Source organism: Lepisosteus platostomus, chromosome 1 (assembly GCF_059453375.1).
Source record: "Lepisosteus platostomus isolate fLepPlt1 chromosome 1, fLepPlt1.hap1, whole genome shotgun sequence".
NCBI classification, from domain to species: domain Eukaryota; kingdom Metazoa; phylum Chordata; class Actinopteri; order Semionotiformes; family Lepisosteidae; genus Lepisosteus; species Lepisosteus platostomus.
The window spans coordinates 69,450,305-69,465,730 of record NC_142611.1 but is presented as its reverse complement, the minus strand read 5'-3'; the positions used below and the strand labels follow the sequence as shown (position 1 = coordinate 69,465,730).

Here is a 15,426-nt window from a genome sequence, read left to right as displayed (position 1 = left end):
ACGAGCAATCACAGAGTGCCCAGAGGCGGAAACACGCGTATCAAGGGCCTGCCAGGGAGAAAGGCAGCTCGGACACAGCCGATCAGGGAGAAAGAGGTCCTGGCAATCCAATCGGGCATCTCCCAGCCAGCCAGCTAGCTCATAAGTCAATCAAGTCCAACAGTATTGAAGTGGGACAGCCTAACAAAAGGCACTTCAGAGACAGCCAGCCAGATCCAGCTGAGACACAAACCACAGCCTGTTGTGCCAATCAGAAAGCTCAGAGAGGACAAGGTACAGGGCAGTTACCTCGTATCCAAAAGTAAGGCCCATGATCGTGATGAGGAACCCAAAGAAGGCTTCCAGTTTCCTCAGGCCTGGGGGGGAGACAAAAAGCATAACACACAGGAGCTCATTATAATAAATATAGCAGACTCCTGTTTTCATAAAATATTTGAATGGGAATTTGTGTATACATACACGGTGACAAAAATGAAAAAAAACAAATAATGAGGGAAATTTCACAAATTCAAATCTGGCTCCACACGCCCCTGAGCTTTGATTTGGGAAGTCGTTACAGAGCCTATAGCACGCCAGTGCTTTCTTTATTGTGCGGCATCACCCTCAATATTGTTCGCAAATCGAATACAAGTACAAAGAGGAAAGAAACAAGCATGGAGGGGAAAGGCAAGTCAAGAAAAGTGCCGGATTTGGAGTTAAATACTGAGATTTTGAACAAGTGAAGGGGTGGGATGACGATGACCAGTTTAGCGTGGATGAATGGCAAGAATGAATCTTCAATTCGTTCTTTATTTTTATAAAATTTTAGTTGTCTTATGCTGTGTCCTGTTTCACTGTTTTCATAACACTTTAAACTGCCCACATACACATGCTAATACACTTCCAATTCAGTTCACTTGTCTAGGGGAGGGGAACAGGACGGTCCGATTATATGTGATTTGGGGTATAGTTAACCTAACTACGGGGTAAAATGAGAATCTTCTGTATTAACTAGACAGATGCGAGGATCCAGATGAAAAATCAGTGTCTGTATGTTTCGGGAATCAATCATTCCACTGTGAGCGAGTGTGAGCTGCTGTCGCCACATGGCTGCAGACTGTGGAGATCAAGTGTCTCCCCACGTCCCACAACAAGCAGGCCGGCCTGCGGAGAGACAGACGTACCGTACTTGTCCAAGAAGAGGAAGACGAAGGTGTCGATGATGGTGATGAGAACGCCACCCCACAGAGGAATCCTGAAGAGACAGGAGAGCGACAACACAATGAGACTACAGGGCACACACAAAGGCACACGTGCACACACCAGAACCAAGACTTCAGAGCATGCACACAACACATTGAGAACACCCTTCCAAGAACTTCATAATAATTCCTTACACTTATGTAGCACTTTTCTGGACTCCACTCAAAGTGCTTTAAAGGTAATAGGGAATCCCACTACCACCACCTATGCGCAGCACGCACCTGGATGATACGACGGCAGCACAGTATGCTCACCACACATCAACAGTAAGGAGGAGAGCAGAGTGATGAAGCCAATTCATAGATCAGGATTATTAGGAGGTCATGATTGGTAAAGGCCAATGGAAAATTTGGCCAGCCCGTACTCTTTTTGAGAAACGGGGATTTTTAATGATAAAGGAGAGTCAGGACCTCCTTTATGTCTCATCCAAAGGACGGTGTCTTTTCAACAAAAGAGTGTCCCCGTCCCTAGACCGGGACATTAGGACAAACACAGACCCCAGGGTGAGCGCCCTCCGCTGGCCCCACTGTCACCTCTTCCAGCAGCAACCTTAGCTTTCCCAGGAGGTCTCCCATCCAGGTGCTGCCCAGACTCGCACCTGCTGAGCTTCAGTGGGCTGCAAGATGTGAGGTGCAGGGTGATCTAGCTACTGGAAGCTGCTGGCAACGTCCTGTAACCTCTTGCTGGGAGTGTCTTTATCAGGCACCGGACTGTCTGACCAGGCATGAGCACCACCCTACCTGCCGACCGAGAGCAGGTTGAAAGCGATGGCGCAGCCGATGACCTCCTGCATGTCCGAGCCGATGATCGCCAGCTCCACCATCAGCCACAGCAGGATCCTCGGCACCTGGGGGGCAGGACCGCGTCTCCGTAAGAGAGAGGAGACTCATGCTGGGGCAGTGGCCATAGGAACCAGGGGGAGAGGGGGAAGGAGAGAAAGACCAAGAGACACCAGAGGCAAAGACTGACCGCTTGACAGCAGAGACACGGGCGAGCACAGGGACAGCAGAGACACAGGCGGACAGAGGGACAGTGGCAATCATGGACAGACAGTGAGGTAGTGGCAATCATGGATGGACAGTGGGTCACCAGAGAAGGACAGATAACGGAATAGAGGAAATCACAGACAGACAGTGGGACAGTGGAAATCACAGGTGGAAGACAGGATACTGGAGAACATGGATGGACGGCGGGACATAGACAGTGGGACAGCAGAGAGAGCTATCTGACGAGTGACCGGAGAGGAAGGGGGAGACTTACAGTGGGGTACTGGCGGTAGCACACCTCCGCCAGGTGCATGCCAGTGACCACCCCCAGCCGCGCGGCCAGCCTCTGCAGCAGCAGCCCGATGATGGTGGCACCCAGGAGCACCCACAGCAGCTGAGGGAAGAAAGATCAGTCTGGGCACAGACAACACACAACACAGCCCCCGACACACAGAGTCACCTGGACACAGACAACACACAACACAGCCCCCAATACACAGAGTCACCTGGACACAGACACACTAAAATACACAACACAACCCCCAGCACACAGAGTCACCTGGACACAGACAACACACAACACAGCCCCCAATACACAGAGTCACCTGGACACAGACACACTAAAATACACAACACAACCCCCAGCACACAGAGTCACCTGGACACAGACACACTAAAATACACAACACAACCCCCAGCACACAGAGTCACCTGGACACAGACAACACACAACACAGCCCCCAGCACACAGAGTCACCTGGGCACAGACAACACACAACACAGCCCCCGACACACAGAGTCACCTGGACACAGACACACTAAAATACACAACACAGCCCCCAGCACACAGAGTCACCTGGACACAGACACACTAAAATACACAACACAACCCCCAGCACACAGAGTCACCTGGACACAGACACACTAAAATACACAACACAGCCCCAAACACACAGAGTCGTCTGGGCACAGACTGTACAAACACACAACACAGCCTCCGACATACAGAGCATGTGGGCACAGACTTTGTACAAACACACAACACAATGACTGTGGTTTGGGGCCTTAATTTTAATCAGGTTCTGGTGCATTTGGTAAATATTTCGGTGCAGCAGTAGCCTATGCAAGCATCATCCAAACAACACTACAGATCCTCACAACCCCACCAAGGAGAGTAAGGTCACATGACAGGATCCGCCCTGGCAGCTTTAAATTGAATCTGGATCAATTTGCTTGATGCGTCTGACACCACCCGGTGCCCGACTGCCTGGTGCACAGCAATACCTTGAACCCAGCCTTGGCTCCGGACTGCAGGTCCGATTCGATGTTCCCTGGGTCCAGGTAGGCGATGCTCATCAGGAAGCCCGGCCCGGTGAACGCCCACAGCTTCCGAAAACTGAACACGCCAGCCTGCACACAGAGAGAGAGGGAGAGCAAGGGTGAGTTATTGGCAACTGCCACGAAGCAACAGTCCAGACACTGGGTCAGCGTGCCTCAGTCAGGGTGGATTATTACAACGGTCGCTGTAGGGTCAGGCTTATCTGCAGTGCGCTGCCCTCACACTACCACCACAGACAACACTGGAGACAACACCACCACCTAGCTCCCACCAATAAACTGCAGCAGCTGTTCCTTTGCAGCTATATCAACTCGCCTATATAACAACTCACAACTGGCAGCCCACTGGAGCTCAGCAGCTGTGAGCCTGGCCAGTACCTGGAGGGGAGACCTCCTGGGAAAACTAAGGCTGCTGCTGGGAGAGGTGTTAGTGGGGCCAGCAGGGGGCGCTCACCCTGCGGTTTGTGTGGCCCAGTATAGTGATGGGGACATTATACTGTAAAAAAAGAGGCACCATCCTTCACATAAGACATAAAACCAAGGTCTCAAAAAGAGCAGGGGTGTACCCCAGTGACCTAGCCAGATCACCCCTACCTACCTGGCCTTTACCAATCATGTCTTCCTAATAGCTCAGGTGGGGAGCTGCGTCAGCATGCGTAGGCTGCAAAGGAACAAGTAATATGTTTATTCCATGCTGAAAAAAAGAAAGAGAACACAACTTTTCGGCCTTGGAGCCTTCTTCAGGTGGCTCCACGGCCGAAACGTTGTGCTTTCTTTCCTCTTCTTTTCAGCATGGAATAAACATTTTACTTATGTCTTCCTAATAATCCCTATCTATGAACTGGCTTCACCACTCTGTTCTCCTCCCCACAGACAGCTGGTGTGTGGTTGAGCCTACTGGCACACTATGGCGGTCGTTGCATCATCCAAGTGAGGGCTACACGTTGGTGGTGTTAGTGGGATTCCCCATTACCTGTAAAGCACTTTGAGTGGAGTGTCCAGAAAGGCACTATATAAGTGTAAAGAATGATTATTAAACACCCCATCCTGTCCCACGGTTTCCTGCAGTCCACCTGCCTTGGTATCCTCGGGGATGGGCACCTTCTCCTCGAAGTAGGTGGTGAAGGGCTCGTCATCCTGCTCATTGGCGGCCGGGGGGGAGACAGCGTTGTACTGCGTCTGCACCATCGCAGCCTCCCTGTTCTCCTGGGAACTGGGCTCTGAAAGGCAGGACAAACAGGGGATCAAGACTCCAGAGACTGACCGGGAAAACTAGGATGACATCTGGGAAATGTGGCAAACTTCTCTTCTTGAGCCTTCAAGCACATGGCTCAGACCATCAGTCCGTCACGCTCACTAAATCCGTTCTGGGTTTTACCAGCTGCAGGGAGCTGCTGCGGAACCAAGAGCTAAAGAACATTCCGAGGGGACAGGAGAACAAGAGGAGGGAAAGGAGGAGAGGGGGCAGGAGAACAGGAGGAGGGAAAGGAGGAGAGGGGGCAGGAGAACGGGAGAGAAGAGTGGAGGGGACAGGAGAACGGGAGAGGGGACAGTTGTACAGGAGGATGGAAAGGAGGAGAGGAGGACTTGTGGGGACAGGAGAACAGAAGAGGCGAGGGGGCAGGAGTAGAACAGGAGAGAAAGGAAGAGAGGGAACTTGGGAACAGGAGGAGAGACAGGAGGAGGGAAAGGAGAAAAGGGGACAGGAGAACAGGAGAGAAGAGGAGGCAGGAGAACTGGAGAAGTGAGGGGGCAGGAGAACAGGAGGAGAGAAAGGAGGAGAGGGGACAGGAGAACAGGAGAAGCAGAGGACAGGAGAACAGAAGAGGAGAGGGGACAGGAGGAGAGGAAACAGGAGAGGCAGGAGGGAAAGGAGGACAACGCTCTGCAGCAGTACTCACGCAGCCTGGAGTGCTCACACACCCCTGAGCTCTGGACGGTCATGTGGCTCTGCTGTGTGGAAACAGCTCTGCTCTAAGCCCGCTCTCCCTGCAGCTCTGCCTGTGTCCTGCTCTCAGGACTGCCTCCCTATTTATTTCACAACTACTTCCTCTTTCCACATTTACATAACACTGACAGGGCATTACTAACGACTCCCGGGCAAGTGACTGGGCAGCGGCTCTGCGAAGAGAAGCGCGGTACAGCCCAGTGGAACGTGGTACCAGCAAGGTGAAGCGGAGGCACAAGCAAAGTTAATGCCCACATTAAGCGACAGACGTCTTGGAAAGAAGGCTCCAATCCCACAGTGCTCCGACCCACTCCAGGTTTTTCAGCTGCAGGACTCGGGTATAGAATTAAACCTAGGGGCTGGAGATCTCCCACATGTGGGCTGAACATATATTCAAACAGCAAGGGGAGATTCTCTCTCATTTCTCCTGTTCTGCTTCTTCTGTAGATCTTGTACGAGGTAACAGAGCCTGAAGCAGTGTCTCTATCCCACAGGCCAGTCCTGCTCAGGGGCTGTGTGCCAGTGTCTCTCTCTCACACAGACCAGTGCAGCTCAGGGGCTGTGAGCCAGTGTCTCTCTCTCACACAGGCCAGTCCTGCTCAGGGGCTGTGAGCCAGTGTCTCTCTCTCACACAGGCCAGTCCTGCTCAGGGGCTGTGAGCCAGTGTCTCTCTCTCACACAGGCCAGTCCTGCTCAGGGGCTGTGAGCCAGTGTCTCTCTCTCACACAGGCCAGTCCTGCTCAGGGGCTGTGAGCCAGTGTCTCTCTCTCACACAGGCCAGTCCTGCTCAGGGGCTGTGAGCCAGTGTCTCTCTCTCACACAGGCCAGTCCTGCTCAGGGGCTGTGAGCCAGTGTCTCTCTCTCACACAGGCCAGTCCTGCTCAGGGGCTGTGAGCCAGTGTCTCTCTCTCACACAGGCCAGTCCTGCTCAGGGGCTGTGAGCCAGTGTCTCTCTCTCACACAGGCCAGTCCTGCTCAGGGGCTGTGAGCCAGGGTCTCTCTCACACAGGCCAGTCCTGCTCAGGGGCTGTGAGCCAGTGTCTCTCTCTCACACAGGCCAGTGCAGCTCAGGGGCTGTGTGCCAGTGTCTCTCTCTCCCACAGACCAGTGTAGCTCAGGGGCTGTGTGCCAGTGTCTCTCTCTCACACAGACCAGTGTAGCTCAGGGGCTGTGTGCCAGTGTCTCTCTCTCTCACAGGCCAGTGCTGTAGGACAGAGTGTTCTGTTTTCTGCTCTGTAGAATTGCACAAGCTCTAGCATGACCCTGCTGTTTGTGCTGCGTGACGTTAACCCCTTGTTCGCAGGAAATCCCAGATCTTGGACAGGACCAGAGACACAGCAAGGCTCTGCGATCCAGCGGGACACTCGGCCCAGAAGGAACTTGTGTGGGGTCCAGTCTTTCACCTCTCCCAGGCCTCACCTGGCTGCAGGACACCCAGGAGCCCGTGGCAGGACTCACACGGAGAGTACAGGAGCCCCCCCCCCCCCCCAGCAGACTCGAACCCACGACCCTCTGAAGACACACCCAGAGTGCCGAACTCTGAGCTCACGTCGGGAGGTACGCCCCTGAACTCTTACCTTCCTGAATGGAGGGCTCATGGCTCGTGGGCATGGTGCCAGCCGCCGCTGGGGGCAGAGGAGGAATGTGGAAGCTCTCGGGGGGAGAAACCGTACCTGAGGGAGGCAAGAGAGACGGCGATGACCATGGCGTCAGTCCTGCAGAACACAACCCAGGCGCTAACTCTTATCTCTTCTCCCCTGACACAGAGCCTAGCGCCCCAGTGTCTCAGCTGGGCAGTGGGCAGAGAGATCCCCACTCCCCCCCCTGCACCGGGCCAGCAGCGGCAGACTGACCACCCCTCTCGGCTGCTGGACAAGCGACCGGACGAGCCCACCTCTCCGCCTGGGTGTGTGGGAGCGCGGTGTCTGCAGCCGGCGGTATTTCTCATGTGCAGCCGTGTCCCAGACACACAGACGCACAGGGCCTGCTGGAGCGCACAGCCTCCGGCCTTGAGAAGGGGTCACGGGACGCCCGAGCGGGGAGCACAGCGCTCAGCCCCCCCCTCCCAGAACAGCTACACAAGCAGAGGAGTGGAAGCTGGTCAGGGCACATACTGTAGACGCAGCTGTTTCAGACCACAACAAGGAAAGTCACATCCCTTTTTCTCCTGGCCCCTTCAAAACAGAGGTTAGCTGACACTTAGGAAAGGGCAGAGAATGAGGTAAAAATGGAAAAAAAGCCCTGAGCCAGCATGACTCGGCAGAACCCGCCGCCTCGTGGCCCCGAGGCTGTGAGATAAACAGCTCCAGCCCGCGCTGCTCCGCTCCTCCTCACAATGCGGGGAGATGGAGGCCTCTTGCCCAGCCTGGACACAGGAGCAGAGTGGACATCTGCCTGCAGCTCTCTCGCCAAGACAGTTTCAGCAGTAACAGCCTGTTACTTCATAACTGTGGCTAAGGATCTGGGCCTGTGGCTGGAAGGTTGCTGGTTCAAATCCCGCAGAGGAATCCTACTCCATTGGGCTCCTGAGCAAGGCCCTTAACCCCAGGTGCTCCAGGGGAGCTGTACAATGGCTGACCCTGCGCTCTGACCCCCAGCTTCTCTCTCTGTCTGTGTGTCTCCTGGAGAGCAAGCTGGGGTATGTGAAAAGACAAATTCCTAATGTAAGAATTTGTATATGACCAATAAAGTGATCTTATATATATATAGCACTCCACTGAAATCGGCAGACACACACACGGAACCAGTACAGTGAACACCATGTCCTCTGGAGTCTGCAGATCAGACACACACACAGAAACGGCACAGTGAACACCATGTCCACTGGAGTCTGCACACACACAGAAACAGCACATTGAACACCAAGACTACTGGAGAGTGCAGACACACACACAAAGAATCAGCACAGTGAACACCATGTCCACTGGAGTCTGCAGGCACACACACACAGAGAATCAGCACAGTAAACACCATGTCCACTGGAGTCTGCAGACACACAGAAACAGCATAGTGAACACCAAGACTACTGGAGACTGCAGACACACACACAGCACAAGACAGGTGACCCATATGTCCCAGGTCATGAAATCAGCACACATTGGAAACTGAACTGAAATTGACCACATGAGACTGCCTGCAAGAGGCCCAATATAGAATGACTATATTAACAAAAAATAATTTCAGGTTTACAGTTTCACATGCACTCAGTTTAGTGCGCACAAGTATTTGTCAATGGGGAAAAAAATTGCACAATTTGAATTTTTTTGCGTACACAAGCCATTATGAATTAGAGGGAACATTGGCCATAGGTCCCAGGACACTGAGCACCCCTGACCCCACAACCCTCATTGCACAGCTCCCCAGCAACCCCACAGTGTCCAGACTGAACTGGAACTCTCAAGACCACCTGAAAGAGACTGACACAGCAGTAAATGCCCCACCTTCACAGAGCTGTAATTAAATACTTAACACCAACAGCCAATACTGAACACAGCAGTCAGCATTCTACAACCACAGAGCTGTAAATAAATACTCCACACTACCCAGTACTGAACACAGTGGTCTGTGTCCCAGTCACAGATCTTTAATAAAATACTCAACACCACCAGAAAGAAACTTAACACAGCAGTCAGTGCCTGGCAGTAACAGAGCTGTAGTTAAACACTCACCACCACCATAGTCACAAAACTGTAATTAAATACTCAAAATCATCACCCAACGCTGAACGCAGCAGTCAGTGAGCCTATTTCACAGAGCTGTAATTAAATACTCAACACTACCAGACAGGGCCTGAGCACTGTGGTCAGCGTCCAATGTCACAGAGCTGACATTAAACCTGGACATCCCCGTTCACTGCCTGAACCCAGTGGTTAGTATTCCACAGTCACAGAACTGTAATTAAATACTCAACACTACCAGGCAGGGCCTGAACACAGCAGTTAGTTCCCCACTTTCACAAGGCTATAACTACTCATTACCACCAGCTAGCACTGGACACAGTGGTATGTGTTCTGCAGTTATAGAACTGTAATTACTCATCACCACCACCCAGTACTGAACACAGCAGTTAGTACCCCTATATTACAGAGCTATAATTACTCAACACCATCAACCAGTACTGAACACAGTGGTGTCCCACATTCACAGGCCTGTAATTAAACACTGAACACAGTGGTGTCCCACATTCACAGGCCTGTAATTAAACACTGAACACAATGGTGTCCCACATTCACAGGCCTGTAATTAAACACTGAACACAGTGGTGTCCCACATTCACAGGCCTGTAATTAAACACTGAACACAGCAGTCACAGAGTTCCTGTATAATTAAGCACTCAAGGCTACCAGAGCAGGAGGCAGCAGCCCCAGCAGGCCAGCTGTACTTACTGTGGCAGGAGACCAGGACGGACAGAGCCAGGAGCCCCAGCAGACTGGTGAGCCTGAGGGCGGGAGAGAGGAGTGCTGTGCGCAGACTGTGGCGCAGGGAGCAGAGGACCCCCTCCTCTCTCTCTCATATCTGCAGCTCGCAGCTCGCCCTGCCCCTCCCCTCCCCTCCCCAACGGCTGCCGAGCCCCACTGTCACACCCTCCTGCTTGCCGGGGACACCCCCCCAGGACACAAAGCCACCCAGCGCAGAATGACACAGAAACACACCGCAGGACAGCACCTGTATTCGCCCTTCGAACCAGCCCCTCCGCGTGTGACTGCAGGCAGCAGGAGCCCCTGAAACTCAGCTCTCGAGCTGCTTCAGGGTCAGCGCCAGCAGCAGCAGACTCGTGACAACCGGAGCAAAATCCCCTCTGTGCTGCAGCGCTGCTCAGAGCAAAGCCTTAATACGCCCCCCCTGCCCTGATCCCTGCCCCCCCCTCCCGACACATCGCCCCCTCCTGCCCCCCCCAGCACTGCTCCCTCCTGCCCCACTGACACATTGCTCCCTCCTGCCCCACTGACACATTGCCCCCTCCTGCCCCACTGACACATTGCCCCCTCCTGCCCCACTGACACATTGCCCCCTCCTGCCCCCCCAGCACTGCTCCCTTCTGCCCCCCTGACACATTGCCCCCTCCTGCCCCCCCAGCACTGCTCCCTCCTGCCCCCCTGACACATCGCCCCCCTCCTGCCCTCCCTGCCCTGCTTCCTCCTGCCCCCACATCGCCCTCTCCTGCCCCCCCGCACTGCTCCCTGCCCCCCGCCCCGACACATCGCCCTCTCCTGCCCCCACATCGCTCTCGATCAGAGCCCGGTTCAGCACGGAGCGCCTGATGACAACCTGCAGACTCGAGGACGCCTCACTCCTGCCGAGAGGAGCAGGAGAGATCCCCAGGTGCCGGGATTCCCAGACGCGGGAGGGATAAAGACACTGGGGGAACTCGGGATGCTGGGAGGTACAGACCTGAAAGAGCCGCCCGCCCCCTGTCTTCAAAGCCCTGATCCTGGAGAGCACAGCCCCGGGATTAGGAGCTCCGTTCGGAACGCCCAGTCTCGCCTCGGGAAGGGGATCAGGACAGCAGGGAACACCCACAGTCCTGGAGCTGTCTCTCCAGGTTTACACCACCAACAGCACTGAGCCTCGGGACCACCCAGACTGCTCCCCACACGCACACACAGACACACACCGCCACCGCACACAGAGCTCTTTGCCCCGGTACCGCACTACAGTAGGAAACACTCTGGATGGACTGTCCTCCCCTGGCCGGACGCAGTGCAGCCGGGACCGGCCCATCCACTGGCGGGACGGAAGTAGCAGGAAAGGTTGAACCTGGGAGTCAAACTCACGTCTCCAGCTTTATCGGGGAAAACGCAACCAGCGGGTTCTGCTGCGGCACGCACACACCCCTCAGCGCTGGTGTGTCACCACTGAGATTACAGCAGCGAGACGGCTCTAGGCTCCAGGCAGGAGACGTGCCATTATTCACAATAAAGCACCATAATAAAGCCAAAGAAACTACAGCCTTTAGGAAGCCTAGAGTATAACAATTAAAGATAAAAACAATGGAAAGAGAGAACCTTGATGAGCATATTCCAAGGTAATAGGTTATCTGAATATTTTTCAACTTAATGCACTCTTCTGCTGTTCAAGGATAAAGCAAGAACAAAACTGCACTTCTTCAGACCCCCAGCTTCATGTTTTCACTTTACTACAGCGACACAAGGAGCTGCCCAAGGATCAGATCCCTTTTCCCAGCAGAGATCACGAGAAACTGGAGGGAGAGACGGGAGAGGTGCAAGAGAGGAGAGGGAGACAGGAGATAGGAAGAGAGAAAGAAAAGCAGGGGAGCGACAGAGAGACGGCATAGAAGTGAGAGAGAGAAAAGTGACAGGAGAGGAGAGAGGAGTGAGTGAGGAGAGGGACGGGAGACAGAAAAGTGAGGTGGGACTGAGGGAGTGAGAGGAACTCCAGCCTCCTCAGGTAACCCAGAATAGCCCCTGAACACTTTCAGAAACAAACAGCATCTGAGATCAGAACAGCCCTGTGTGCTCCCCAGTGTGAGCAAGGTTTTCAACATTGGTTTCTTGGGACTTAAAGTCTTAACAGAAACCTAATCCCCCCCCGACCTTTCCCAGTCCCAAGGTCCTGGCAGACGCTGGCTTGGGCCTCTTCCAGGCAGTTTCACAGCCACCCTGGGGCTCCGGCCCAGGGGAGGAAGACCGGGGGAACAAGCAAAGCTCTCTGCCCAAAGACGAGCCTGAACCGACACAAGAACCACTCCGCACAACTGGAAACTGCATAAAGTGCATTTATTACAAAGAACAAGATGTTGTACTTTACACAAAAGGTGGTGGGAGTGTGGAACAAGCCGCCCAGCCATGTGCTTGAATCGAGTACCTTGGCACCTTTCCGGAAAAAGCTGGATAAGATCCTCCAGTCAGGACAGGGGGCACTTCTTTACACAAAGGGTGGTGGGAGTGTGGAACAAGCTGCCCAGCCATGTCGTTGAAGGTGGCGCCCTGGCTTCTTTCAAGAAGCTTCAGCGTGAGATCAATTAGTTACTACCGACCCGACGAGCCAGACGGGTATGAGGGTCCTCTCTCCCTCATGACCTTTCCCCTGTTCTAATGAATCACTCTTTCCTCCTTCACGAGGACAGGAGACTCATCACCTCGTGGCCACAGCTCAGCTGCTGGAACTGCAGCGTGGACTGGTCCCGAAGGCTGGCCACCTGCAGCTGACCGGGTCGGTGATGGGGACACACACAATCTCACCCCATTCGCCCCCCAGCCCACAGCTCCTCCTGGGGCGCGGAGAAGAGGGGGTCACCAAGCTTCTACACAACCGCTTCCCTCTGCCATTACAACGCATTCACTGGGAAAGGACGGACTACGGGACCGTACAACACAGTGGGGAAACCCAGGGCCGAGCAGGATCGCCGGCGAAATGAATAACCCGGTCCGCCCTGCCACAGTTCCTGCACATCGCCACTGTTCTTGGCTAATATGGGTACAACCGGCCTGCAACATCACCGCATGACTCCCGATGGGAGCTGCGGGTCTGCCCGCCCGCATGTCAAGCGACGGCGCCAGAGATACCAGAGATACCAGAGATTGCAATCTGCACCTGCTTGCTTTGCCATTCGAAGGGCCCCCGCCTGCACGCGAGCCCAGCTGACTGTGACGTCAGCGCCTGACCGGCCGCTTCGCCGGCCGGCGGAAGAAAAGCTTCAGAGCCCCTCCACGAACCCCACAGCGGTCCACACGTCCACACGAAACCGGCAGGCCGCTTCAGAAGTCGCCCCTTCTACCTTCCCGATAACGACCAACTTACTGCGTTTTTAAAACCCCAGCTCCGTCGCCAGTAAAACTTCACACATGGAAACAAGCAGACCAATAATCAAAATCGCATTTTAGAGGGCTCCTCCCGCGAGTTACATTCACCCTGACGTGCCGCCGCACCAGTATGAAGTTTTCAGGACTGTGTCGCACGTATAGATTTATTCACGGACACTCGTCCAGGTTACCTCTGACAAAGGTTAATCCAGAACTGGCCCACGAAAACTCGCTTATCTGAGGTACACTCATTAAATAAACAACAACAACCCCTCGCACAGTCTCGACCAAGCAACAACAGAAAACCGCTTACCTTTGTTGTCCGAGCATCAATTAATGGGTATTTAAAAACTCTTTTTTTAATAATTTAAAAATAAATAAGACAGGACACATGACAACACGCAGACACCCGCAATGACATGTTAACTCGTAGAACCCTCCCCCCACTCGCTCTTCTCATTGGCCGCCGGCTCTTTAATCGATTCACTGGGTGGCTCGTGAAGGTGTCAATCACGCATAGAGTAAGAGTAACACGGGACAGAGAAACTCCACACATTGGGGAGGTCTGCTGCCTCCCAGCGGCCGGAGGAAGAACTTCACAGTTATGAAAAAGCATTGCTCGTGTCCCAGTATGTGACAACACGTACATCAGCAGTGTGAGGGGACGTTACGGGGTAAAAAAAAAGCTTAGATCAACAAGTGAAGAAACAAAGAGACAGATTAAAAACGCGGAAAAGAAGAAAAAATCAACAGCAATTAAACAGGGAAAACAAAAACTAATCAAACTAAAGCCCGAATAAACAAGTTTGTAGGAGTTACCCGGAGCGAGCTCCAGAGCTTTAGAGCAAGACGCCTATACCTGCACGTCGATATTTAACTATTTGGTTATTTTTTTAATCTATCACGTAAATCTAATAGAAGAAATTCCCATTTACAATGAAGACCTAGAAAACGGAATGTAATATCCAGTATATTAAAATACAGTATATGCAAATCGTAAAATGGTTACAACTGAGACAAACTCTTGAAACAGTACAGCTGTACACAAGAATATACTAATCCCAATGTAAGTAGTATTAACATGAAAAATCTTAACATGCCGCAAAATCCTGTACGTACAGAATACACGTATAACATATATAAGTAAGAAAACCCGTATCATGTCTCTCGATATATCTTTAAATTGTTTTCAACTCTCCCAACCCGGGTTTACAGACTTGCAGTTATTTAATCAATACATATTCGGTAATTAATTGAGTAAATTCTACTGCACCAGAGAAAACCGCAGGGTCAGATTTTAGCTAGTGTGTGCTTAGTTTAACTTAGCTTAGTTACTCAGATTCAAATAATGCTTGTCAAATGCATGTGCTGTGCTTTATAATATTCCTCCCAATCGAAACAATAAATACACCGAAAATGACGAACAATTTCTAATGCAGTGCGGCGGGGTTCTTGAACAAACGTGACGTTTTTACACGTTCTCACATGTTCTCACTGTGAGATTCTTTTTAATATCTTATTTTTAGTCGAAGACAACAAACGCTTGTTTTGAGTTTACTTAATTTTCAATCCAGGTAGCGCCTTTTCATTCTCCTGCTCCACCGGAAACGCTCGATGGATTAATTTGGTCCCCCTGGATCAGGAGTATCCTGGCGCACTGACTCTCACCCCGGGAGTGTCTGCCGGGTCTGGGTTCGTGACGGGTGGGAATCGCGGGTGTACGGGACTGGTTCATTCCCAGTGTAGTCTCAACTGCGGGATCGTGGGCCGCTAGCCCGCCACCTGCTGGCCGCCTGTCTGCGCGCTGGCGGGATTGTGGTGGAAAAGCGAACTAAACGGGCGCGCCGGTCGACCGGAGCTGCTGTCCGGCACCGTTGCGTCTCACCTGGACGAAAGATGGCGAAGATCTTCGTATTCCCGAGCCGCCTCATGTCTCAGATATTTTATACCTCCAGCTCCCGCCGCTGCCCGGGGTCACAGGGGCTGCCTGCAAGCCATTTCGTCCGACAATGACATGTACACAGGTCTCGGCGGAGTTTATTGTGCTATTGATTGCTTTTAAGGTGTCGCTCGGGTTTTGTAAACGCAAATAGCGGGTTATTGTCCGTAAATTTCGTTTGTCTCACCGGTGCTTACGGGTTTTCGCCTT

At 52.9% G+C, this 15,426-nt stretch overlaps 1 protein-coding gene across 8 annotated transcripts in view; it reads right to left on the bottom strand.

Annotated features, from left to right (window-relative positions):
* Positions 1–15,426, bottom strand: part of slc11a2 (solute carrier family 11 member 2) — a 25,908-nt gene extending 10,482 nt beyond the window's left edge. Inside the window, exons 1-8 of one of the 8 annotated variants that reach the window (XM_088635760.1) lie at positions 15,404–15,426; positions 7,092–7,187; positions 4,644–4,786; positions 3,513–3,638; positions 2,503–2,622; positions 1,983–2,089; positions 1,164–1,234; positions 289–356 (exon numbers count right to left, since the gene is read on the bottom strand). In XM_088635760.1, the coding sequence (XP_088491886.1) occupies positions 289–356; positions 1,164–1,234; positions 1,983–2,089; positions 2,503–2,622; positions 3,513–3,638; positions 4,644–4,786; positions 7,092–7,125 (669 nt within the window). In that variant the 5' untranslated portion in view covers positions 7,126–7,187; positions 15,404–15,426. Of the gene's footprint in view, positions 1–288; positions 357–1,163; positions 1,235–1,982; positions 2,090–2,502; positions 2,623–3,512; positions 3,639–4,164; positions 4,228–4,643; positions 4,787–5,467; positions 5,626–7,091; positions 7,188–7,408; positions 7,523–9,899; positions 10,044–13,275; positions 13,389–13,590; positions 13,741–15,162; positions 15,372–15,403 lie in introns of those variants that run through there. The other 7 variants (XM_088635726.1, XM_088635742.1, XM_088635770.1 and 4 more) reach the window with 7 other exon arrangements.